General features: G+C 46.6%; 1 protein-coding gene across 1 annotated transcript; it reads left to right on the top strand.

The window, feature by feature from the left end:
- Positions 1 to 599: 599 nt before the first annotated feature.
- NDUFA10 (NADH:ubiquinone oxidoreductase subunit A10) lies at positions 600 to 25986 on the top strand. The gene is made up of 9 exons (XM_057378672.1): positions 600 to 787; positions 1208 to 1423; positions 1514 to 1600; positions 2463 to 2584; positions 4148 to 4227; positions 7195 to 7249; positions 10644 to 10729; positions 16121 to 16229; positions 25601 to 25986. Exons 1-9 carry the CDS (start codon positions 673 to 675, stop codon positions 25667 to 25669), a joined length of 939 nt encoding a protein of 312 aa, XP_057234655.1. The 5' UTR covers positions 600 to 672; the 3' UTR covers positions 25670 to 25986.

A 25986-nucleotide genomic window follows, 5' to 3' on the forward strand; every position in this document is an offset into this window, starting at 1 on the left:
GAGGAAAGACGTGTTAAATAAAAATAAACTGCTCTGTGTATAACGGGCATCACTGCCSTGCTCAGAGTGAGGTTTGTGCAATGTTTGTCAGGGTCTGGGAAGCTCTGAAAGGACTCAGGAAGTCCCTGCCTTTAGCCCCACAGCCCAGCAGGGTCTGTCTCACCACCTTTGTGTTGTGCAGAAATTATGGAATTGTTAAGACTGAAAAAGGCCTCCAGGGTTGTCAAGTCTAAACTTTTGTCTGCTAAATTGTATTGAAAGTAAACTATGACTCTCCTGAAAGTGGTTTTAGTATTATTATGGTCCCCAAACCAAATGAAATGTTAAAAAGTCTAATGTGGGGTCTCCCTTGGGAACTTGGGGTTTGTTTTGTGTCTGGCCTTCGGACTGAAAGTTGTTCCATACTTTGTCTTCTCAGCATTTAATTTCATTAACAGCATCCCAGCCTAATCACTGCTTCAGTTGCTATGCTGAAATGACAGTGCTAAGGTCACTGAGTAAAAACTCCTTGTGTTAGATGTGTGAGAGTGTGTCCTGTGTGTGTAGAAGTGTCGGAAGCAGCTGCATTTTCAGCTAGAAAAAACCTCCAGATATGCTGATTTCTGTGTTTTTCTCCAGGCACGGATCCACACCAGCCCTGAGCACRGCCTCCAGTATGGGTGGCTGGCCTACATGCTGGGAGAAAGGGCCAGCAAGAAGTTCAGACAGCACAGCAAGGTCTTCACAGTGGAGGGCAATCTGTCTTCTGGGAAGGGCAAGCTGGCAAARCAAATAGCAGAAAAGCTGGGTATGGCCTGCTGGGACTGCTTCTCTGAGAGTTTGTAGGGTTTAATTACAATCCTTGTGTAGAGAAAATTCACCAAGGCTGCAGTTCTGGATTACCTGGGAAATGCTGGAGGGAATGGGGAGGGTTTATGGGTAATGCTGCTCAGGTTTGGGGTGAGGACATCTGTCAGGTCTGTGAGACACCTGAGGGAGTGGGATTTGTTGGGAGGGAACTTTCAGGTCTAATGTGGTCCTGGAGAGCTTGGATTTTCCACGTGGATGTGCACAGGGCTGTGCTTGGAGCAGCTCAGCTCTCCTTGGGGCGGGGCAGTGCTTGAGTTTGGGTTTATCACCCTCTGCTGCGATAAACAAAGGGATCGGGGCTGTTTCAGGAGCTGTTCCATGGCATTTATCTCTGCTGTGGCTTTTYCTCCTTGGGCAGGAATGAAACATTTCCCTGAAGCGGGCATCCATTACCAGGACAGGAGCTCAGGGGATGGGAGCCTGCTGCCTGAGAGGTTCAGTGGCTTCTGCAGCCTGGAGAAGTTCTACACAGACCCCAAGGCTCCTGAYGGGCACTCGTACCGCCTGCAGTCCTGGATCTACGGGAACCGTGTCCTGCAGTATGCTGACGCCCTGGAGCACCTGCTCAGTACAGGTTGGGGCTGCTGCAATCAGGGAATGCTTTGGGCTGGGAGGGACCTTGCAGCTCCCTTTAACCCAGCCTGGACCCTGTTTCCACCTGCAGGTCAAGGTGTGGTGCTGGAGCGCTCTCCCTACAGTGACTTCGTGTTCCTGGATGCCATGCTAAAGCAAGGATATGTCCACAAGAGATGTGAGTTCCTGCCAGGCAAAAGGATGCTGTTTTGTYATGATCTGTCAGAAATCTGGTTGTTTAGTTTGCTTTCAAAAAAGACCTGTTTGGAAGGTGGGATTCCTTTAAATATTCAGYTGTTCCTCTGTTGCTGTTTTGTGCATTAAGGACTGACCTCCATGAGAGCCCCTCATGAAAGCCATGAGATTTTCAGTTTTATTTGTAAGGAAAAAAAGCCTGCTGTGAAGGGAGTCTAACCCTGGGCTTTTCCTCCTGGAGATACTCAGGATGCTGTGGGTGGAGTTCTGAGCATAGTGGTTAAACCAGGTGATTTGGGGTTGTTTCTCCCAGTCTGTGTGATTTGGTTTGGGGTTATGAGCACTGAGCTCCTGAGCTGTTGCTGCCTGCTCTCAGTAAATCTGGCATTTTGGCTCCTCCTGAGGTGAAGATGGCTGTTTCCTGACTGCTTCCTGATTTTGCTGTTTGATTTAGGAGGTGTGTATTGTTTTTTTACCACCTGCTGTAAGCTGCTGCATGACTTTGAGAGCCCAGAAATCCACAATTTAATGTGAAATCCTAGTGGCAAATTGTACTGGAACCCTTAGGGAAGACACATTGTGGTTAGAGGTACTGCTGCTTACTGTGTCTGATAATGAAGAGCTGGGATTCCTCTAGACCTGAGTCAGGAGTAAACCCTCTTTAGTACATCTGGGTTTAGATTATTAGATCTCAGTGCATGGTGCTTCTGAGTTTCTAGAGATTGTTCTGTAAAATTTCTGAATTCTATTTGAGGAAAAGCCTGCCCTAAACTTGCTCTATGAGCCAAGAGGAGGACACTGCAAATACAGAGCTGGGGGATGTGATTTATTTGTGTTTGATACAGGCCTTGATCACTACAAGGAGGTCAAGGAGATCAGCATGGCTGAGCTGCTACCACCTCACTTGGTCATTTATGTGGACACACCTGTCCCAGAGGTGCAGAAGAGGATTCAAGAGAAAGGCAAGGTAATTCTGTCTTTGATAGATTTGAGATAAGCAATTAACATTCTCATCTCTCACAATTGCTGCATGTTAACAGCTGTTTTAATCGCACTCAGCAGCGAGTCCTGGGGGATTTGCTGCTGAACTCTGCTTCTAAAGAGCTGCTTGTGCTCTGAGGTGTGAGATCTGAGTGACGGTGATGACTCTGGGTGTTCTCATATGCTTGCTTTAAAAAAGGAAAACAGAAGTTGACATTAAGACTGGAATGAGAAATTGCTTTCAGAGCAGGTGAATTTTACACCAGGCTTTGTAACTGCCACTTGAAGAGCCATGGCCAGGTGATGTGCTGCTTGCAATGTACTTAGAGGTGACACATTTGTTATTCCYGACTGCCAGAAGCCCAGCTGGGCTCGCTGTCTGCTGCTTCCCAGCTGACTGCTCCTTCACACCGGAGCTGGGGTTCACGTGTGAGTCACCTGGGATCAGCAGGTTCACTTAACTCCCTGAAATTCAACAAATCACTGCTGGATGGCTGCGTTATTGAACAAGTCTTGGGTCAGGAAAGCTGTAGGGTGCTTTTGGGGAATGACTAATCTAAGCAAGGTTTTTAATTTGGGGTTTTTTTTCCCTCTTTCTTTGATATTTAGATGTGTGCTTGTAACTGTTTTCAGACATGTTATGTGCATGAAATGATGCTTGCCTTGYTCAAAGGCTATGGGAAATGCAGGTTAACTCTGGAAAACTTGGTACATTAAAAGGAAGCTTTGATATATTAGAAAAAAATTCTCAATTAGTATGTTCTTCATGTATTGGGGGAACTGGTGAGCTTTGCCCTTATGAGCATAAAGGTCATAAAATGGCATTTTTGAAACCTTTGGACAGAAATTGCTGGTGTAGCTTGTGAATTTATGGGCCAGTGGCCCTGCTAAGCACCGTAGGGCTTGTTTGGGAATGATATTTTTGGGAATTCTGCTGCTTTGGCAGTCTGGTATTCAGTGGTCTGTTTTGGGATGCTGGGAAAAGCCAAAAGTTCCAGCGAGGCCACCATAATGGGCAACTTGGAGGAGCATTTCAAGCAGGAAATGTGCTTAAATTTTAGGACTGGACTGAAGTAACAGTAATGGTAGATTAGAGAAAYTCCTGGTGTTTTGTTCAGAATGCAAGCTGTTCAGCGGCAGGGGTATGATACCATGAAATTTTACAGGAGGAGGTTGAAGTGGGGGGTGGGAGTGGATGGTTGCCCATGCACTTGTCTGAAACKGGGAACAGGTGCACATTGGCCCCTTATAAAAAGGTAGACTCAGACAGTCTCCTCCTGTTTTCTGGATGATAATTACAGCTTTCCTGGGATGTGCAGTGAGGGGTGATTCACCCCTTGCAAAGCTGGGGGCCTCTCTAGGTGCCTGATGGCATGCAGGGAATTCCAAACACTCCAACTGTCTTAATTCTTGAGACTTTCACTAATGTGCACGTGGTTCACTAGGGTGTTTGACTGCTCATTCCAGAGTGGTGGAGCAGCCCTTGGAGTCTGTACTGGGAGGGAAAAGAGAGAAAATTAATTCCACATTGCWTTCTGTTTGTTTGTAGCCATATGAGAGAAAGGTGTCTCCTTCCTATCTCCAGAGCATTGAGGATGCCTACAAGAATACCTTCCTRCCAGAGATCAGGTTAGCAAAGCAAAATGTTTTGTCTCTTAGGTCTTTGAAGGCAAAATGTGTGCAAACATTAAAATCTCTGCCAATATCATCAAATCATGTGAAAACTCCTCTTTGTGCTGCAGAGCACAGTGTTGTCCTAACGATGGGGTGTTGCAGTCATGGTGYAAGAGCTGTGTGAGTGGAGCTGCCCCTGCCATCCCAGGAGCCTGATGTCAGTGCTGRAAGATGGAAAATGGATTCAGGAGTGATGTGCAGAGTGCCACAGCTATGGCTGCATGTGTTGGCATGACCTGAGGAGAGCAGGATGTGACACGACTTTTTTTTGGAGAGTTTTAGAGCTTTTCTCCCCAGAAAGTCCTTTCAGTTGCTATAGAATCCCAGAATGGTTTGGGTTGGAAGGGGCCTTAAAAGTTCATTCACCCCCTGCCACAGGCAGGGACACCTTCCACGATCCCAGGGTATTCCAAGCCCCAATGTCCAACCTGTCAGTGATGGAATAGCCACAGCTTCTCTGGGAATTCCACCCCAGCCCTTCCCCACCTTCACAGAGATGAATTCCTACCCAATATCCTATCTCTCCCTGCCCTCTGGCAGTGGAAGCTGTCCCCCCCCCCTTGTCTGTCACTCTCTGGGCTCCCCTGGCTTCCTCTAACTGGGAATAAACAATGCGTGTCTTGTAAACTTGGGATGGAACAGAGCTTGCCAGCYCTCCCAATTCTCATAAAAGAGCTGTATCAAAATTAAAATTGTCCAAAAAAATCTGAAAGTAGCCCTGCTCCCTCATAATTCTGGAATGAAAATTCTCCAAGTTGTCAGATTAATTAATTGTCAAAGCTCTGGTTCGTGCATGAGGCTGATTTGAAGGAGAGTAGATTCATTCCCAGGTATTTTGTAGCCTGTCTGCATCCCCTGGTGCTTTCTCTGCCTCCCTGAGTGGAGTAGGGTGATGTCTCTGCCAGCCAGTGGAGTGAATAAATGGATATTGAGCTTGTCATTGATGCAGGCAGGGGKTGCTGGTGTCACACACGCTCGGCTGCATTCCCGCGTGTCCCCACGGTTGGGAATGAGGGTGGCAAGTCCTGGGAGTGCCATCCCCCCGAGGGCAAAGCTCTGCAATTACCGGTGAGGAGAAAAATGCTGCTTGTTCTTGGATCAGAGCAAGCCCCAGACGCATCTCATGGTGTTCAGTGAGGCTCAACCCTAAATCCTGCTGTGAATTCAACTCCTTCCCCTCGCTGTTACATGGTCAGTGCCCCTGTTCAGCAAACAGCCTCTGCTTGGCTCCTGTCAGCAGAGGGGCTCCCAGCAGCTTGTCACATCGATCTGTGTCTCTGTGCCCTGGCTGGGGGCAGTGGGACTGTGTGAACGCAGCTCTGTGCACCTCAGGGTGGCTCCTGTAGGGGATAAATGAGGAGCCACAGTTGCCTTTAACTGTTTGCTGACAGCAATGCAGAGAGCTGTGCCTGCCTGTTACCTCTTAGTCTGCCTAGTTTGGTTCCCTGATTCCTGAGGGTGCCTCCAATCTGGCTCAAAAAAGGCTAAAAAAAGTTCTTAAAGATAGCTGAGCTTGTCCTGCACACTTCCCATGTTGAAGTTTGTTTCTTCTCTTGAGAAAGAGTTTGTTACTGGGCAAAACTCCTCTTATCTTGTTCTGTGGAACTGGAGAAGCCTGATCCTGCTTAAAGTGGTTTACAGTGGATGCTTGCTTTAAAATGGATAAGCTTCCTTTCCAGCTGACATGTTTATGAATGTCTTTATTGTTTTTATTGGTGGTGATTTGTGAGCTGGGTGCTGTGGCAGGCACTGCCTGGTGATTTGGAACAGACGGTGTTTGGGTTCGCTTTGATTTTTCTCTTTTCCTGGAGCGGAGCCTTAAGATTGGTAATGTTCTCTTTCCTATCCAATGCTGCTTCCACTGAGCAGCTGTTTTCTCTTAAGAAAAGCCCTAATAATCTGCAGAGTCACTGAGCAGCTGTTTTCACTTAATGAAGCCCTGATAATCTGCAGAGTCAAATCAAGAGATGGGATCAAGTGATTTGATCGGCCTCGTTAGTGCCAGTGTAAGGCTTTGCTAAAGGCTGACCTCTCCCTTAGGCTGATATTGAAGAGAGAATCTCTTATTCCAGGTGCTTGTCCCATCCGTGGGTGTGTCCAAGGCCAGGCTGGACAGGACTTGGAGGAACCTGGGATGGTRGAAGATGTCCCTGCCMWKGSMRGGGGGGAAMTGGATGAGCTTYAAGGTCCCTTCCCCCAAACCATTTGGGATTCTGTGAATTTTCCTCCACGCCCCTGAGCTTTGCTGTGTGATGTTTGATRGAATGTCCACATTGGGCAGCTATTCCAGGGCCTTCAGGGTTTTCCAGCTGGAGCAGCTATTGCTGAATGTGTGTAGAGTGAAACATTCATGCAGGAGCTTCTGTTGTGGCCCTGCTCAGCAAGTGCCTTTTTCGATTAAAAAACCTATCTTGTAACCAGGAAACGTTAACTTTGTAAAATGTTAYTTACACTCACAAACCTTGCTGCCTGCATTTGTATTCAGGTAGCTCAGCCTGAGTAAACACTACTAAATTAATGCTTTCTTCTCTTGCGATGACTCACAGGTAGTCAAAAAAGAAAGTCTGCTGAACTTTTGGGCTGGACTGAAAATTTCACTGATTTTCAAGTAGATTGGGCAGTTGTAATAAGGGCAGGTATCCACATTAATTAAATGAAAACAAATTCTTAGGTGCAATTTTTTTAACTGAAATTATGTAKATTTCAGGCTGTTTTCCCTTTAAAAGCAACTTTCTGCCAGCAAAGAAGAAGCTCACAGGTGTGACAGGAATTCCATTGCAACAGCTGTGAGCATTCTAAATAATTGTAATGATTCCGGTTTGGTGTTTGTGCCTTTTAACTTCATTRCTGCTCCTTTTGGAGCCAGGGGAGGGTGGACAGAGCATTTTCATCGGGGCATTTCAATTTCTTTCTTCTTTGCAGYGAGAGCAGTGAAGTTCTGCAGTACACAGCAACTGAAGCTGAGGAYGTGGAAAAGGTAAGTTTTGCTTTTTTGGGAATAAGTTTAATAGATTTACCTTATTTCAATGACCTTTCCTGCTTGTGGAGGATTATTAGTGGGATAATAGAAGCATTTTGCTACACCATCACTGACTTTTCTTTGGAGCTGCTGTTCCCGGATGAGAAGAGCACCAAGGTTTTTGTGATTTTGGACAGGTTTTGGGCCTGTTTCAGTTCTAGGGGAAAATCTCTATTAATAACAGTAATACGATGTTAACCTGGATCATAATAATCCTACGTGGAAGCTTGCCAAGAATCCTCTTCTCTTGGGAGGAGGGACAGGATTGCCCACGAGCTCTCTCCAAGGACTTTTTGTCTTCATCCTAATGAGGTGAAATTTCTACCCTGCTTGTACCCAGCCCAAACTCCTCCTCCTCCTATGCTGTGTGCAGGATGATCTTAGCAGAGAGCTGAGGAATATCTAGGTTGAAGCTTGGATACCTCTTTTAAGCTTACTAGCATATTCAGGATGTATATTTTAATGTTTAAATTACTCTTAATCTGACTGAAATTGCTTTTTTGGTGGTGGTGTTCTTCCAAGTTCTGGCATATGACTGTGTSAAGCAGAAAGGATTGATAAGGACTTTCCTGATCCTAAAAATTAACACTCCATACYCCTCCCATTTGTCTCTAGGCCTTTCAGTTCCTTTTATCAGAACATGGCTGTGTGCCTCATTTTGGCTCCTCTACTGTCATGGATGGATTTTGGGGTGTTCCTGCACTTGATGATAAAGGTTATCATTAATAATCAGTAGACTTSTGGGGCAGTGTGGGTTTATACCCCTAAAAAAGGGCTGGTGGCTTCAGTGTGACAGCAGGTAATAAACAGAAAAAATACACAAAAGTTCAAGCTTGGCATGAATGAAAGAGCTGAGGTTGTGATGTGAATGAGAATGTAGAGTAATTATAGYTTTTTTCTGGATAACATAAAAGAAAGGATAAGAGTTGAGAACTGTGGTGTTTCAGGATAGGTTGTTTGGTGAATTAAGGGCAAGTTGAGATGGGGGTTATATGGACAGATARGTTCCCTGTCCTTCTCTCTGGACACATTTTTGAAGTGGTCAGAATAAAGCAGGTTGTTTTCTCCCTAGATTTTTTTGTAGTAAACCCCATTGATGGAGATTTGATTTTAATCCTTTAAATCAGGGTTTAAAGTCATTCTAAAGCTCTTACTGTTCAAGGAKCCACTCTCCTGAGCTCAGCAATCTTGTCATTGCTCTAAATAGGGTCATCAGATGCACCAGTGGGGTTCTTAATTTGCCTGGACAAATCTGGACTAGGGGAAGGATTATTATTTGGAAGTTAAAGTGCAATGCCACAGAATGATTAAGGTTGGAAAAGACCTTGTAGGATTATCCAGCCCAYGGTGTTGTCATTGTTGGATGTTGGTGATGGATATTGGTACTTGTTCAGCTTGAAAGAATGAAGCTGTTTTTTTCCTCCTTTTCTGTTCAGCTTCCCTTTGGAGTGACACAGCARGAATTTGGAAATAAGGGGTGGCAGCAGTAGTGAGGTGTGTGTTTACACAGCTGGATCCCCTTGACAGGCAGCAGTGTTCATTARCTCACTCCAATATATTTGCTTTGGGATTTGGGAGCTGAATTTTTTATAGYCTTGTAGTTGAATAACTTGATTTGCTCAGAGCAGAGATACACAGCTTAGAAATGATTTTTTAAGTGTCTTAAAAAGGTCAGGTGGGGTTTCCTATCATAATTAACTTTGGCTGTGGTGGCTGAAGGGGTAATGAGTGCTGAAATGAGCTTCATTAGGGTGTTGCATACTGGTTTGGCATGAGGATAAAACTGGGAATRCAAAGTTGGTTATATGTTTATTTTTTTTCAAAGCCTTTGATCTGCTGCTAATTCCTGGGGGGGTGCTAGGACATTGCTTATAAATGAAGAAGTTTTTCTTCTGTTCTTTTTGGGAAGCTGATCCTGTTGTTAAGGAGCTGCTGGGGGAGATTTTCTGATATGATAACTGTGAGTCCCCTCTAACACATTCTGAGCCCTTTTCTAGCAGCTCTGTGATGAGTCCTGGTATCAGGCAGCAGAGATTTTCCAAAGCTTTGCTATGGAGGAGAGGAGGAATTGCTTTTGTGTAGCCTGTGAGAAGTAAGGTGGAGGTTCAGCTTTTTAATAAAAAATTAAAAGAAATAATGGCTGTTTGAACTAACTTACCTCACACCTCTCTTCCTCTTGTCTTTGGAGTTGCAGCAGTTTGTGCCSCAAAAATGTTCATTCAGTCATACCCAAACCATTATTTCAAACCATGAAAATGTCATMCTGGTAAGAGTGGACCTTTCTAGTCAGGGCTGCTTTATAACAGCATTTTTAATCATCTTTTAATAGTAATATCTGGGATTTAATGCAGGAAATAATTAAAATGAATTTAATGCAGAGAATACAAGGATTTTTCATTTATCCTTCTGTCACTTCAGTACTGACATCGGCTCACTTGTCAATGGGTTGACAATGTGTCATCAGGAGTTTGGTCATGACCTTGTCCTTTCCCTGTGGAAAGGGATGTTTGGAGCTGTGACAATCCACTCCTTCCCGAGTTGTCTCCACCTCATCAGGCAGCTCGAGTGCATCCTCCTGACACGCAGGGCAGGTTTCCCCCAGCTCCAGCCAGCCAGCTGTGATAAGCAATTACCCCCTGGCCCAGCAAAGATCTGTTTTCTGGTGGAGCCAGGCTGTAAATGAAGCTCAAAGGTGGGATTGATGAGTTTGGGGATGCTGATGGAATGATTTGCTGAGCTGGCATGGCTGTTTGAAGGGTTCTGGCTGTGCTGAGTTGTGTTACCTTTCCTTTCACGCGTCGGTGGGTCTTGATGGCCGCTGAAATCCTGAGCCTTTGGACTCAGCTTCTCCAGGTCAGAGTTTTCCAGTCTGAAATGTGCCTTTGTTTCTGGGATGTGAACCAGGGAAAGTGACATGAGCCTCTCTGGAAATAACACCAACYAAAGAGGCATCCTATGTGCCATGACAATTTTATTTTTGTGACAAAAGGCAGTTAAATTTGAGATCATCTCCATTTCCTCCTCATTCTCCCTCAGGGGTGAGGTTATACCTTCATTGCTTTCCAGCCCCAGGTTGAGGAGGAACATTTTGGATCAGGTAAGGATTTGGAAGTAGGGCACCTCTCAGCCAGTTTATTCCTGCCATCCAAAGCTGAAAGCATCAGGATCTTTGGAGCTGCCCCCCATGTGTGACCTGCAGGAATAGAACTGGGAGATGATTGTGTTATCTTTAACATTTGCCTTGTTACTACAGCTTTAGCAGTGAAGCCTTTTTCATTTGTTTAATAACCTGTTTTGATTAATTAATTTTTTGATTAAATCACCCCTCAGTGACTTTCTTTCCTGATTCCAGGTAATTGAAGACATTGAGTACCTGAAGTTTGACAAGGGGCCATGGCTGGAGCAAGATGATGTTTCTTTCCATCACTTGAGACTTTAGTAAGTATGATGTCATCCAGCCACTGAGCAATWCTTGGCATCAAATCTCAGGGAAAACAGTCAAAGCTGTGAGATTTTTAAAGGTGGGATTCTATTCTGTAATTTGGCACTTGGCACTGGAACATAGTGTGGCATTTTTTCAGCTAATTGATAAGACGGGAGACTCCAGACAAATTTAAAGGTAGTTTTTATCAAAGATCCTTGTCTGCCTAGTTGGATGTGAAGAGATCAGACTCAGACAGTGGAAAGTGCCTTGTTGAAATAGAATTTAAGTTGATTTTAATAATTCTTTGAGAGTGCACCAGGTTTATTTGCCAGTCTTACTTATAGAAAATGTAAAGATATAGATAAAGAATATATCTGCCCTTCCAAGACTGTTAATACCAGAAGTAGTGAGACAGGCTTCCCATCTTGCTGCAACTTCATCTTTAGATTGAATGGACAGGTGGAAATTTCAGTATAGTTGTATTTGTAAAACAATTTAAGGGTTATGTTATTTTCAATGATTTCTGGTTATCTCACAGGTTAATGGAAGCAGGGATTTTTTTAAACTGTCTTTGTGGCAGGAGTTGGAGTAGTATGTTAAACTTCTTTTGCTGACTTCTGACATTCCTTGCATTTTACTYTTCTGTGCTGGTTCTTCAAATACCTCCTGAAATTAGAGATAATGCTCCTGTTCTGTGGTTTTTACCTCAAGGAGTGAAGGTAGGTTGCAGAAGAGCAGTGTTGGGTGGAGACTGACAAAAACAAGTCATGATTTGGGTGYATTTTATGTATCAAAGATGAGGTTTCTTTGTGCAGTAATTGGAGGAGAACATCTGGTGACTTAGACCCTGAAAAATTATCCCAATCAGCTTTCCTTTGAAAGAGGAAATAAGTTCCTTGTTTTCTAGGGGCTCCACACGAGTGCAGGTATTGAGAGGATTATTGATTGTGGTGAGTAGGAGGGAGTTGAAGGAAACCATACAATTAGAGCAGTGTGTTAAGGTACTGTATGAAAATTCCACTTTGCAGCTGTGGAAGGGAATAAATTGCTTTAAGGACTCAATTTTTCACTGAACCCTGGGGGAGGCTGAGAGAGTCTCTTGTCACTGTGGCTAATATGAAATGATTTCTTCTTCTGGCAAAACCCTGTGGCTGTTTGAACATCTCACAATGCAATAAAGGGTTTATTTAAACCACAGGATCATAAATATCCTGYGCTGGAAAGGACCCACAAGGAACATCGAGCTGTGCTGTTTACTTTTGGATCTTCATTTGTGCCGGGCTAGCTAGGCATTGCTAAAGRTGCCAGTTTTGTGCCCATGCCTCACTCAGCCGGGTGAGGGGATCCTGGGCAATGTGTTGGAAAGAGGCTCTTGGTGAAAATGTGTGTGTTAGGACAGGATCTTCCCCCAGGAGTGCAGGGAGAAGGTCTTCTGCTGCAGGTCTTGCCTCCTGAGCATCCCATGAGTGGGTCCATGACCTTGCAGCTGATGCTTTCCTGGCTTTTTCCAGTGCCCCAGTGGGCAGAGAGCCCGTGCTCCCCCAGATGTGCAGGTGTCCCGTGTGAATTCTTCCTTTGGAAAGCGGTTTTCCTGCAGGTTCCTGGTGCCTGGCCTTGTGCTGGCACATGCTGCCCTCTYCTGGGTGTTCCTGGGATGCTCCAGCAGTTATTTTTGGGATTGTTTCTGTTGGAAAAACCCTCTAAGATCACCGAGCCATTCCCCCAGTGCTGCTGAGCCCATGTCCCCAAGTGTCACACCCAYGTGGCTTTGGGACGCTTTGAGGGACAGCGATTCCCCAACTGCCTGTTCTAGTGCCTGCCCAGTCTTCCAGGGAGGAAATTTTCCCTAACATCCAATCTCAGTTCTGCTCTGATTTTTTCCATTTGCACTCTCCTCCTTYGCTGCCCTCCCAGCTCTGGGCGCCGTGTCAGCCCTGTCCCCTCTGCCACACTCAGCTTGTGCCAGCGTGTCTGGGGACTGGGGTGGGTGGGCAGGGCTGAGGAGAACTTTCTCATTGCACACACACGGGGTCTAATGCACKGGAACCCCAGCAGGGCCTCGGAGTAATTAATGCAAATCAGTCAGCTAATCAAGCCGGTGAGCCGCACCCATGGGCAATCAGTTGCATAATGATCCCTTTTATCTCACTGCRTGCCCTCGAGTGCTCTCCCCTGCCCTAGCAGGGTGGTTGTGGGATCTTGGGGAAAGGTTAAAAAGGGCTGCATCGGTGTCTGCAGGCTGGAGGGATCTTTCAGAGGAGATGTTCTTCACATCTTTCCTTCCTCTCCAAGTCCTGAGTGCTCCAAAATCCTTCTGCCTTTTTAAATGTCTCAGGGAGTTCCTCTGCTGTCACTGCACTGTCTCAGGCACATTTTTTTTTTCCCAGAAACATCTGTGTGGCCGCACATATTGCAAAATAAATCTGTTTTGGGATGACGAGCTGCGGGCTGTGTGACCTTGCCTGTGCTGCTTTATCAGCTTGTGGGGAACTCGCTGCTCTTGCCCTGTTTCATCAGAGAAGGGTGCAGCTAAATCTGATCTATCCCAACAGCTCCTTCAGAGCCTGGGAGAGCAGAGCCTGCCCGAGGCACAGCAGGAGAGCTGGCGGTGAAGAGAGACCCTTCAGGGTTCCCAGTGTGTTCGGCTTAACAAAGGGAAGAAGTGTCTSGAATGTCTGGGCTAGAAGGGGTGCAGGAGGCGTGTTGGACTTGGCTTTGGAACTTGGGTCATGGAGACTCCAAAAATCCCAAACTGTTCATTCTGACACTAGTAACAGCTGTTCTYTTTAGCATCTTGGTTCTCTCTTTATCATAAAATGAAAGAATGGGTTTGGGTTGGAAGGGACCCTAAAGCTCATCCCACTCCACCCCTGCTGTGGACAGGGACACCTTCCACWATCCCAGGCTGCTCCAAGCCCTGTCCATCCCATCTTTCTGCTTCCGTTGAAGCACTTTTGTAAWTTTGTCTTTGCAGTGGTGTTTATAGGTTTGAGGAGCTGTTGTTGCACCCTCTGCCCTTTTCTTGCAGCTCAGTTTTCTTGGAGAACATTTTTTTTGTTCTTGGTGTGGATGGTATTTGCTCACCAAGGGAGTGGCTGTGCCTCCCTTGGCCATGCCATACCTGTTCTGCCCGGCCAGATGGGGCAGTCTGAATCCCTTTGGCAGAAAGAGGAAAATTTCATGTATCAACACAGAATTTATCTTGAATGGTTTTGTGGTGTTGGCTCTTAGGTCAGTGAATGTTTTTAGGTCTCTATTATATAGTCACTGGAGTTTCTGTGAGGCTGCAATATCAGGTGTTGAGAAATCGCAGCCTAGGCTATGCAAACTCAGATTTTTTTTTTTTTAATTTATTTTTTTTTCTAGTCACTCTCCTTCCCTTAGCCCACCTTGCACCTTTTGGCAAGGTTCACCACACTCTCATGCTCACTGTGTGTGTCCTGCTGTGAGCTGCTTGTGAGGRAAGCAGGAATCCCCCCTCTAAAAAGAAGCAGGAACGTGTCAGTCCTGATTCTTCTGCTTGTGCACTTTGTGCTGGACAGTGTGTGTGAATTAGTGTGTAATAGATGCTTTTGGAGAGGAGATGAGTTATCCATTGCTGTAGTGCACTTCCAAGTGGAGCAGTGGGAAAATCCCAAGTTAGCAGGGTTATGTGAGATAAAATTCAATGCTCTTAAAATAATGGGACCACACAGTCACTTCCATGCTCTCAGTTCTTTTGAAATATGACCCAATCTGGAAGGTAAAGATGCTACATGCTGAGAGCTCCTCCAAGAAATCTGCTAAAGCGTCAGAAAAGCATAAATGGTGATAATTTCTGCTGGGAGAGGGAGAGAAAACTGAAGAAACATAAAAGGTGCCTTTAAATGCTTCCTGCTGAGCAGGGAATTAGTCCTGGCAAGCGGCTGTGGTTTTGTGGTTAGACATTGTTGTGGCAGGTGTCTTTGGGTGTGCTTTTACTTCATATTCCAAGGTTTTTCTGAAGGTGCAGAGAAGCTGGAGAAGCCATCAGTAGCTTTGTATTATTTTCTTGTGCAAAGACGTTTTGGGAGCAGCAGGTTTGTTACTTGGCCTTTAACTAAAATGAATTATTTGGGAATTGTCTTCTCCACTTGGCTCGGGTCCGGGAAGGAATGGGTCAGCTGTAGACTACAAAATCTGATTTCTGTGTGTGAAGTTATATGTTGTGTGTGCCTGGGCTCACTTTCGTGCTTCCCAGGGTGTAAAATACACATTATTATTGTTGAAGAGAAGTAATGTTGCAGTTTATAGGTAGCATCTTTGGTGTTGATCCTGGTCTTGGAAAAGGACATTTATCCTCACCTTTTCCMATCTGAACTCGTACTGGATTATTGTATCTCCTTACAAATTTGTCTGTGGTAGGATAATTTGCAGTGTGACTGTCAAGGATATGTTAGCAAACCAGTTTACTTGTTGAAACTCCTCAGTGCTGGGAGGAAAGGTCCTAACATTTATGATTGGGGAAAAACAATTGCTTAAAGTTAAGGAACTTTGCTTTGCTCAGGGCACGTGCTTGATGTGCACATCAGTATTTGTAGAGAACTGGAATTTGGTGAAAACAGCACAATTTGCAGTTCCTTGTGCTGTGTTTAGGGTTTGGTCGGTGCTGATTGCAGAGGGATGGCTGTGTTTTCCCGGTTACATGCAGGTGGCACTGTCGGCCCGTGGATAACCCCAGGAGCAGGCTTTCTAGCAGTTTCTCAGGCCTTTCAAACTGGGCAGAGCTGGAAGTGCTGGTGCTGTGTGGGTTGGTGGTGGATCCCAAGATCCATCGCTGCAGCAGCCTCCCTGCAGGTGCTCCTAGGCAGGATGCTGCAGGCACTGCCTGCTCCCACAGCCTCTCRTGGCCTCGGTGCTGATCCCTTCAGGATGGGAATTTGGCAAGGCACTGTGTAGCATTCAATAAAACTGCTGGGTTTCACACTGCTTTTATAGAAAGCAAAAAAGCCAGAGGAGATTTGTAGGGAAGGGTCGYCTCCAAGGAGGAAAAACCTGGGGTAGGAAATAGAAAAGCAGAAAGTTGGAGCAGGAACAAACTGGAGGCAAAGAATGAGGGGGAAAATCATTGCAGATGTGTGAGGAAAAGGATGAATGTTTGGGAAATAGCTCAAACCTTTGGAAGCTTTATTGAACAGAAAAAAGAGTTCTTCAATCATGGGACTATGGTGATGAATCCCAGAATGGTTTGGGTTGGAAGGGACTGGAAGGAGCATTTGGTTCCAGCCCCTGCCATGGGTAGGGACACCTTCCACTGTCCCAGGGTGCTCCCTCCAGCTGGGCTTGGAGCWTTTCCAGGGATCCAGGGGCAGTCACAGCTTCCCTGGGCAGCCCTGCTTGGCCATTGGGGCAGGATGACCTGAGTGCCCCTTTTCCTGTGCCCTCAGTGTCCAGGACAAGGTTGGAGTGCTGGATTCCGTGTCCATCCCRAGGTTCCTTCCTGAGATCACCATCGGAGGCACCGAGTACGACAAGATCTATTACGAGTATCGAGAGGTGAGTGCTGCTGGGGRCAGCAGGGRACAGGGCCAGGGGGCTCCTCACAGCTGKGCACGTCCTGCCTGCCCCGCTCCTGCCCCTTTCCACCAGAACTGCTGGATTTTACCCAAATCCCCACCTTCTTTCCAGTCTAGCTTCCCCCCCACAAGAGGAATAATGAAGCAAATGGTTTGTTTCATAAGCTGATTTTCTTTTTTCTTCTTTTTGTTTGTTTGTTTTTGTTTTTGATCTTTTGATGTGGACTAAAGGATAAACGGTTTTCATTTGCTTTTGTTTCTCGTGCCCTGATGAGTCTGTGACCTCTGAAATCTAGAATAATCCCTTAAGCCAAACAAGAAAATTGGAAACCCATGGCGACTCCTTCTCGAACGCTGAGGGAGGGGGTGTTTTTTCTGAGCAGGAATGAGTACTGCCTTGCTTCCCCAAAGGGCTGTAGCTTTAAATAGAGTGTTTGTGCACGTGGGCACGCTTCCAAAGCCTGTTGTGCCCAGCGCTCTCGTACACCTCATGCAGGCTCCCACACAGGGTTTTAATTAGCTCCTGCCTTGCTGCTTCTGGAGAGAGCCAGCAGCTCCCRGTCCCCTCTGAGCCTGCCCTGCTGCTGCTTGGTGCTTCCCTGCCATGGGCTCCTCTCCCGGCACACAGGGCTTGCCTGGGGTCGTTAGAGAAGCTGTGGAGTTGATGATAATTAATATTGAAGGGCCAAAGTTACAGGTGACCCTCTGTTTTCCAGTTGGGTTGGAATCTTCTCAGCCACTACMTCTTATTATTCTCCAAGCAATTGCTGAAGACAAAGGGAGGAATAGACAATATAAATTGTTAGAAGCCACGATTTGCATAATCAAAACACTACCATTTTTCTTTTCCTGGTAGTAACCGGTCTCTTACTGAAATTAAAGTGTAAGCTACAGATTTATGGACTTGTTTGGAAACTGAGCTACCAGTGCTTTYTTCTGGAATAGTCGGAATATTTCACATAATTTGTTCCTCCTTGACTGGCTGTGTAGTGGAGAAGGCTCCTGGGTTCACAGTGCTCTGCCTYGTTTGAGATGTGACCTTTCCAGCTTGTGAAAGGGGCTAAAGCTAAAGGTTAAAGCAGCAGAAAGCATCTGAGGTTGTCTAATGGGTTTGAAAACTCCCCGGTCCAGCYGAGAAATCGCTCTCAGAATTTCCTCCTTCTTGCTGTCAGATTCTTAAATGCAAACCTTGAAGCTCAGACTGAGGATTTTTGGAGCCCTTCCCTCCGAGAGCCGCCTGTGCCGTGCAGCACAGATTTGAGCAGGATCTGCTGCATGACTCGTCTCTAACACACAGCATCCATCTGCACTGCCAGTGCCTTTCTTCCCGAGATCAGAGGGGGTTTTTGGGGCTGAGATGTCCCTTTGCAGCGGAGCTGCGAATTACTGAGGCTGCCTGACACACAGCTAGATGTGACCTCGRTGCTGTGTGCTGAGAACCAGGGGTAAGGCTTCTGAAAGGCTTTTTTTCTTTCTGGCTGTACAGCAGCACATCCCTCTTTGTGCTGGCAAGGAGCAGAGAATGTCCTGGCTCATCAAAGAGCTGGCTGCCAGGAGAGATTTGTGCCTTGCTTTGCAGATGTAGCAAAGGGATGCTYGGGAGTGGGAATGTGGGTACCTGGGAAGGAAAGCTGTGCTCTTGGACYGCTCTGCTCCGTGCCAGTTAGCTGACAGCTGAAGCTGAGCACAAAAACCATTGCCAAAATGCAATCTCCCTTCTGCAGGCCTGTTTGTAGGCCCCGATTCAGGAAAGTGCTGTGGAAAGTGATAACGTCCTTTGGAAGCAGYAGGAGCTGCACGTTTCAGGAAGTATCTTGTTAAATTTAGGCTACGCTAATACTCCTCCTCTCTCTCCTGAATGATACTTGTAATCCTTCAGCGGTGTGGGGGATGGACAGGGATGGTGCACGATGCAAAAGATGCTGAGCTCTCCTGTTTTCCATACTCTGCTGGAAGGGGAAACACAGAGCCAGCCCCACCTGCTGTTTTATGTTCTGAGGATTATACTCTTCGTGAGTAAACTTTGAAGATCTGGGTTTTTTTTCCTTCTGACTTTGTTTAGCAAATGAAGGGCTGAATTTTTTTTTTCTCAGGCAAGGCTCCTGTGCAGAGGTGAATCCAGCAAGAGGCCAACCAGCACAGGCACAGAGAGCAGATGAGCTCCCAGACACCCCAATTTGGGCTGTGAGGTTTTTGGGGCTGTAAAGAGGGAATCACAAGCCCCTGCCTTGCCCATGAATGTGCAGGGATGGTCACAGCTGTGCTGCCGCTGTGGCATTTGAAGATAAAGGCTTTAGGCTCACRTGACTTGTAAGTAAAGCCTTAATTATGGRATAATTACAGAAGTTTAACTTTTCCTTGTGGGAAATACGTGCTTTTAAAGTCGCTGTAATGATGTTTACCACATAAATACAATGATTTGCGTAGGGGATTTTTTGCCCCTGTAACTACTCATAAATCCTTGATCTCTCCAACAGGCAGCAAACTGCTGTGCTTTTCAGAGTTCCATGCACACAATTCGTGCTGCCTAATAATGGTGGTTTTCAGGGATTTACAAATTCCAGGCAGAAGCTGGGTTTTGTTCAAAATATTCATTAGAAGCAACCAAGAAGGAGGACGAGGAGGAGGGAGCACTCTTCAGAGTTCAAGATTTTAGTATGTGTGCTTTTCCACAAAATAATGAGCTTGCCACATACGGTTCTGAATACTAGAAACTCACTTTCTTTTTTAATGTATATCCTCTAAATGTCTTCTGTGAGGGTTCTTTTCATGTGTGAGGAGGTGCTTTCTGTAGTCCTCTGGCAGGGTCCAGCAGTTCTGCTCAAGCATTCAGAAACTTCTGAGGAGGCTTTTCTGGCAAGGGAGAGGTAACCTTTCAGTCAGGTTCTGCAGATCAGAGATAAGCATGTTCATTCTTCAGGAAAGCATCATTTTAGGAACTGTCAGACTAGTAAAGGCTTGACTACCCCTGKTTTTTTTCCCCTAACAACTGCTGTGTGTCTGTGCCTTTCTTGCAAGCACACACGATCCCCAGGGATAAAGCTCCAAGCTCGTGTGCGCCCTGCGGAGCTGGAGAGCTGCAGCACTTAGGCAGATGTGTTTGCAGTGAGGATGAAAACAAATGGCTCTGTTTAATGGAATCAGTGCACTTAAATAATGTGCTGATGTACTTCACACTCCTGCTGCGGCTCCTGGAGCGGGAAAGCGGCTCCTGTGACGTGCGGCCGCTTTGCTGTGCACATAAAAGTGCAGCTGTTTGCTGCAATTCGCAAAATCAGAGAATCACAGAGTGATTGGAGATGGGAGGGACTGTCAAGATCATCTCATTCCACCTTTCCTTGTCCCAGGGTGCTCCAAGCCCTGTCCAGCCTGGCCTTGGGCACTGCCAGGGATCCAGGAGCTTCTCTGGGCCAGCCCCTCTCCACCCTCCCAGGGAAGGATTCCTTCCCAATATCCCATCCATCCCTTCTATCTGAGGTAATTCCTCCTCGTTCTATGCCATGGAAAGGTAAGGGAATGCTCTCATGTTGTTTTCCCTYCCTGTTTCCCTTGGTGGAAGGCTGCTTTTGGAATATAGAGGTGCTGAGCATGAGGCAAGGAAAGCTTCGAGCTGGTGAAAGCCCTGGCTACTACTGTGGGGTGCAGCCCAGCTCCTTCCACAGCAGCTGCGCAGCTCAGCCTTGCCAAACTTCTGCTTTGTATCCTACTCCTCATCCTCCTCCCTCCYGCCCCAGGCCTTGGCAATGTGTGGCTGGCAGTGCCCTGCAGTCCTGTGCAGCAGCAGGCAGAGAAGAGGGAACAGGATGGAGGGGAGGAGGATCCCACATTCCTTTCCCAGGCTTTTCAYTGCTCTTTTCCAAGAGGATTCAGCCTGAGGAGGGGAAATCCTGCAGTGTGCAATGTCTGCCATGCCTCCAGGTTTTCAGTGGTTGCAGGGAAGCAGCTTTGGAGGGATGGGAAGGTGATCCTGCAGCATGAATCAGCTCTGTCTCACAGCCCTAAACAGAGAGTGTTGTAAGGGCTTGTGTTTGAACGGGAAATCACAGCCAGCCAAAAGGGAGCACTGGAAGGGAGGACTTTATCTAGGTTTGAGGTGGCCAGGAGCAGCCCTGACCCTTCCTGGCAGCTCTGGGGCTGAAGGGGGCTGCTGGCAAGCAGARAACTCCTCACAGAAGAATCTCCTCAAAGAGCTACCAAAGGAGCACGTTTTCACAAAGCCAACAGCATGATCAGCCCTTGCCTTTGCAGGAGCAGGGAGTTGAGGATATCTTTCTTCTCCATGTTTGTGATGGTTGCCATAGCTGCTGTCTTTGATACAACCTTCTGTTTTCTCTCTCCTGCCATTTTTTTTCTTGGCTTGATGGAGTTTTCATTCTTTTTAGGATCAAGATCTGTTTTAAAGGAGGTGTTTGACAGCTGTAATGCCCAGCCCTGTCTGCTCTTGAATCCAGGAAGGAATGAAAACAGGCACACAATAAATTAGAAAAGGCTTCATTTAAGTGGGGTTTTTTTTYCTGTTTTATCTCAGCAGAAGTATTTTTAGCCCTTTCTAAAGTAACAAGACGTTGCCTGGCTAGGTGTCAGTAAGACCAAAAGAACCTGAGGAATAACAAAAACCTGGGAATGGCAGAGTTGTTGCTCAAGGGTGCCTGGATCTATTTCTCTTCCCACTTCTCTACTCTCACCAGTCCCTGTCCATATGGAGAATGTGAGAGCAGCCCCTCTTTAGGAACAGGGCAGCTTCTCCACCATGCTTCCCCTAAAAAAATCTCATGGACAGTTGGCAGGGTTATCTATCCCAGAAATAGTAGGGAAGGAGTCTTGGAACTGTCTCAAATCTTGTTCTTGGTGGTTGTGTCTGTTTTATTTTAGGCGATGGCCCCTGCTGTCCCAGGCACTGGGTACCTCTGTAAATCAAAAAGATAATCAAATCCCACTGGCATTAAAATCATCCATTTTCAACTTGATAGCCTGTGCCTATGAAAGGAAACACTTTTTATGTGGGAGCACATCCTCCTTTCCCAAACCCCTCTTAATCCCGTACCKATGGAGGAATGTGATCCCTGGGGTAGATCTGTGTTAAATCAAAATTAATTGRAATATAGTTTAATGGAGAGGTAACATCTCCATGGATCTTACACAGTGAAGTTGTGCCCCTTTGAGGTGTTTAACTGTGCTGTGGCTTGGATTAGTTCCTTGGCTTTTCCCTGCCCTTTGGCGTGGGTAACTGATCAACCTTATGGACACCTCTATTTCCAAAGGATTTTTAATTGTCTGTTTTCCTAATGAATGAAGGGCAGGACAGCAGTCATTGAACAATTCCAGCAAACTGGAATTGTTTCAGCCTCAATTCAGCAAAGCTTTGGGGTGCTCTTGTTCCGTGGACTGTCGTGGATATTTTAACAGCATGAAGGATTTTGTTTGAGTAAGGAATGGAGGGAGTGAGTCTGTAAYAAACATCTCTGTGCCAGGCCTTTGGAAACATAGCTGGGATGTGTGTTTGGGGGGGGAATGGCTCCCCTTCCCTGCTTTAGCTGCTGCTCTGGAGCATGGGATCACTGAGGATGGAGAACTTGAACCCAGCACTGCTAAGGCCRCCACCAGCCCATGTCCCCAAGTGCCACATCAGCTTGGCTCTTAAATCCCTACAGGGATGGGAGCTCCTGGGCAGCCTGTGCTRTGGCTGACAGCCCTTTCCATGAAGAATTTTTTCCCWACTATCCACTTCCAGCATCCCSTGATGCATCTTGAGGCTGTTTCCTCTTGTCCTGTCATTTTTCATCTCCCATCTCCTCTTGGCTCAGTGTGGGGAACGCTCAACAGGACTGTGTGGTTTCTGCTGATATTTATACAAGACATTAATTGAAAAAGCTCAGAAAAACCGATCACAAATGGTTTGTGACAAGGCAGRGTGGGGAGTGTCTCTGGAGGAGGGCAAGTCTCCCATCAGCTCGATGTTTAGGGGAAGAAGTATCTTGTTTTTTGAAATTCAAGTGAATAAAAACRCAACTCCCCTTCCTCAAAACAACTTGGGAGGAGAGACTGACCCCCCGCAGCTCCAGCCTGCAGGAGAGAGGAACTAAAGGAGGAATAACAAGGAACAATCAGGAAGCAAACCCTCCCAGAATCCAGCCAACACCTGGAACTCCACGTTCCTCCATCCTCTCAGATTTTAGCTGTGTGCCTCCAGCACTGCCAAAGCTTTGGAAGCGAGGATTTCTCCTATGCAAAGCAGTCATGGGCTGGCAGCAGTGATGGAAGGGGCCATTATTATGGCTGTTACAAACAGCCACTGAAGGATGAGCTTTGGGTATTGATGAATGAGCCCGAGCAGGCAGAGGAATGACTCTGCTTTGAAGCGCTCTGTGCTCAGCTCCGAGCAGACTATTTATAGAACTCCTGGAGCTGCACAGTGATAGAAGGCAAAAATGGGAATTCTCACTGTTCCCCAGAGACTCCTGAACAGCCTTTCCAGGTGGTTCAGCTCTCCAGAGCTCTACCTGCACGTGCCTGGTGTGGGATGATCCGGAGCAGCCGCTGGCTGGAGCTGCTCGCTGCTGCTCCCCAGCCTCTGCCATTTGAGAGGGCTTTTCATCATGTTTATGGTTTTGACAGGCACTTCTGTGGCAGGTTCTTAATTTAACTGATGAGACGATCTTGTTTTCGTCTCTTTCCCTAATGCTCTTTTAAAGTTGAGCAGTTTGATGCCTTTGAGCTGGCTCTACCTTTGGGTACGGCTCATTTTGGGAGTTTCATGCTCTGTGTGGTGGATTTTATCACATCCCTCTGGAAATAATCCTCGCTGCCAACTTCTGGGCTCTGTGCAGTGTCATGCAGCAGGCCAAGGCTTCGTTCTCCATCTTAAATTAATTTCCATGGAGTGGAAAAATCTGTTCCTCRGTGACCTGGCAGGAGCTCAGCCGTGCCTCCTGCTGCGGGGATGTGGGGGGCTCTGGGGGTGCCTGGTGGGATCTCTGGTGTCACAAAGTCATGGCTTGGGTTGGAACAGACCTTAAAGTTCCTCTCAGTACCTTCCACTACCCCAGGGTGCTCCAGCCTGGCCTTGGACACTTGCAGGGAACTTGGACTGCAAGRGGAGGTGAATATTCAGTGCCTCTCTGTTGTCTCAGCTGCTGGCAGGTTCTGTAGAGCTTTTTCCTATCTCTTTTCCCTCATCTCTTGCAGCCAGACCGTGCCCAGCCCAGACAAAGCCAGCAGCCTCAGGGCTGGGCCCTCGTTCCCATCCCTGCCCTGGACCTGGCCAGGAACAGCCTGGGAATTTCAGCACTTTGGAGCACCATCCTAAGCAGAGCAGCACCTCCTATCCCTTCCCCTGCCTCCCCAGACATTCCTGGTGCTCCTGGCACTCCACGGTGATCTGCACAATCCTGCCTTGTGAGCATGCAGCTCCTTCCCTGCAGTCCCACCTGTGAAATGGGGCATTGGAAGAGCACAGTTTGGGGGACGTATTTGTGGTACTTGTGCACAGAACATCAATTCACATCCTGCTGCTTCCTGGGTAATATGGGACTTGTTTACTCTGCTTTCCTCTTCCATTTTTCTTTTTTTTTTTTTTTTTTTTTTTTTTTTTTTTTTTTGGCTATTTTGGAAGCGGAGCTGTAACGAATCCCCAAACTCTCCTGCCTCTGCCAAGGCCCACTGTGAATGATGGAGTTATGGATGAATTCTTATTATAACGCTTGCTTTGATGTCTTGCATGTCTTTAACCAGAGGCACACGGGGGATTTGTTTTGGCCAATGAGTTTGAGTTCTGTCGGGGTTGATCTTGTAGCTTTTTTAAGAGGGCAGATGTACCCAGGAACAAAACTGTAAACTCCTGTATTTTCCCAGAGATCTCCTGTTGCTTTAATAATCTACTTATCTGGGAATCTCTTCAAGTATCAAAGGGCCAATTATGTGCTGCCTGGAGAGGAGCAGGGAGAGCTGTTTTTGTGTCACAGGCTGCTCCCAGCAGGTCTCATGTCCTCCCTGGCTCACCGCTGGAAATCCGTGGGGCAGAGATAGCAATCATTTATTTTCATCTCCCGTCTCCTCTTGGCTCAGTGGGGGGAACTCTCGACGGGACTGAGTGGTTTCTGCTGATGTTTAGACAAGACATTAATTGAAAAAGCTCAGAAAAAAACGATCACAAATGGTTTGTGACAAGGCAGGGTGAGGAGTGTCTCATGGAGGAGGTCAAGTCTCCCATCAGCTCGATGTTTAGGGAGAGAAGTGCCTTGTTTTTTGCCATTCGAGTGAATAAAAACACAGCTCCCCTTCCTCAAAACAAAAGGCTTCATCTTTTATTAAACAGCTCTTTTCTGTGGCCCGAGTGTAGATTTTATCAAGGCTGCATCTTGCTTCTCTCTGCAGGGGCAGCTCTCTCCAACAGGATACTCTTACATGTTTTTTGGGAAGGAARAAGTCTTCAGGACAAGGCTGGGGTCTTGTGTGAAACCAGTGTTTGTGTGGAGACAGAGCAGATGATCTGTGCTTTATTATTTGGAGAGGCTGCCAGCAGATAACTTRTTTTTRAAGGAAGAGTTTTATTACAGCATCTTTGCTGACTTTCTCACAAAACTCACTGGYTTTTTTTTTTTTTTTTGTTATCTGATGCTTTGCTGCTTGAGTCCAGTACTGGAGCTCCAAGATGTTCTGTTTGTTTTTCATTCCTGGAGGTAGGAATAGATGTTCTGGAGATGGATTCTGCTTTTGGAACCAGGATCTCACCATGTCTGGCATTTCAGGTCATGGTCAGGGATGATCCAAAGGGTGCTGCTTCAGCACTTGGACTCACTGAGGCTGTTCCTTAGGTCCCAGGGTACCCTTGAAATTTGGGCAAAGGTTCAGAAATCTTGGGGTTTTCCCATCAAAAAGTGGTTCCTGGCTTTGCTGATGAAGACAGGCAGATACTGCTTTTGCTTTAGTGAAGTTCAGTTCAGCTCTTGAAGGTAAATGTGCAGTTTCATTTGAACGGTTTAATTTAACGTGGTAATTAACTCAGTATCTCATGCATGGAGTAGTTCATACATTTAATAATGTGTGTGTGCCTCTTTTGGAATGAGGCTGCCCTGGATGATTGTGCTGCTCTCCTCCACGATGCACTGAGGGGAGGAGCTGGATGAACCTGGTGGGATCTGGTGCTGAGACCCTTGGCCTCATGTTCATCTGTCTGTTATGACACTTTTTGCAGCCCCTCCTTCACCTGCACAGCTCAGTCTCTGCCAAGAGACTGATTTTTCTACCATTAAATTGTAAACCCAGTATTTCATGTTCTGCAGATACCACGAGGCCCTTCAGAACTTTCTGTGGGGAGTGGCAAACGTTCTGATTTCTTTCTGCTTTCCTCAGCTCCCTGGGCGCAAGTACAAGCCAGGCTACAACGCTGACGTGGGGGACAAGTGGATCTGGCTGAAATGAAGCCCTGGCCAGGATGGACCACGGACCTGAGGGAAGAGGAGCCACGTTGAGGGCACCTGCTCCACAGGGGAAACTGCTGAAATCATCCCCCACCTCCAGCAGAAGGGAGTAGCCTCCCAGAAGGAAAACCACTTCATGCTGGTTTGCTTTTCCCTGGAAGCTGGATAGTGRGATGGCCGAGTGAGCTGGGGCAGGCTTAACATCAGAGCTGAACTTCCTCTTCCTCGAGACTGTGGCATATTTTTGTCCAGGATTATTGTTGTTCTGCTGATTCAAGAGAAATTAAACCTGTACTCCCCTGGCTCTCACAAAGTTAA

This window comes from Malurus melanocephalus, unplaced genomic scaffold, assembly GCF_030028575.1.
Source record: "Malurus melanocephalus ecotype Western Australia unplaced genomic scaffold, MMel_1.1 scaffold_369, whole genome shotgun sequence".
NCBI classification, from domain to species: Eukaryota; Metazoa; Chordata; class Aves; order Passeriformes; family Maluridae; genus Malurus; species Malurus melanocephalus.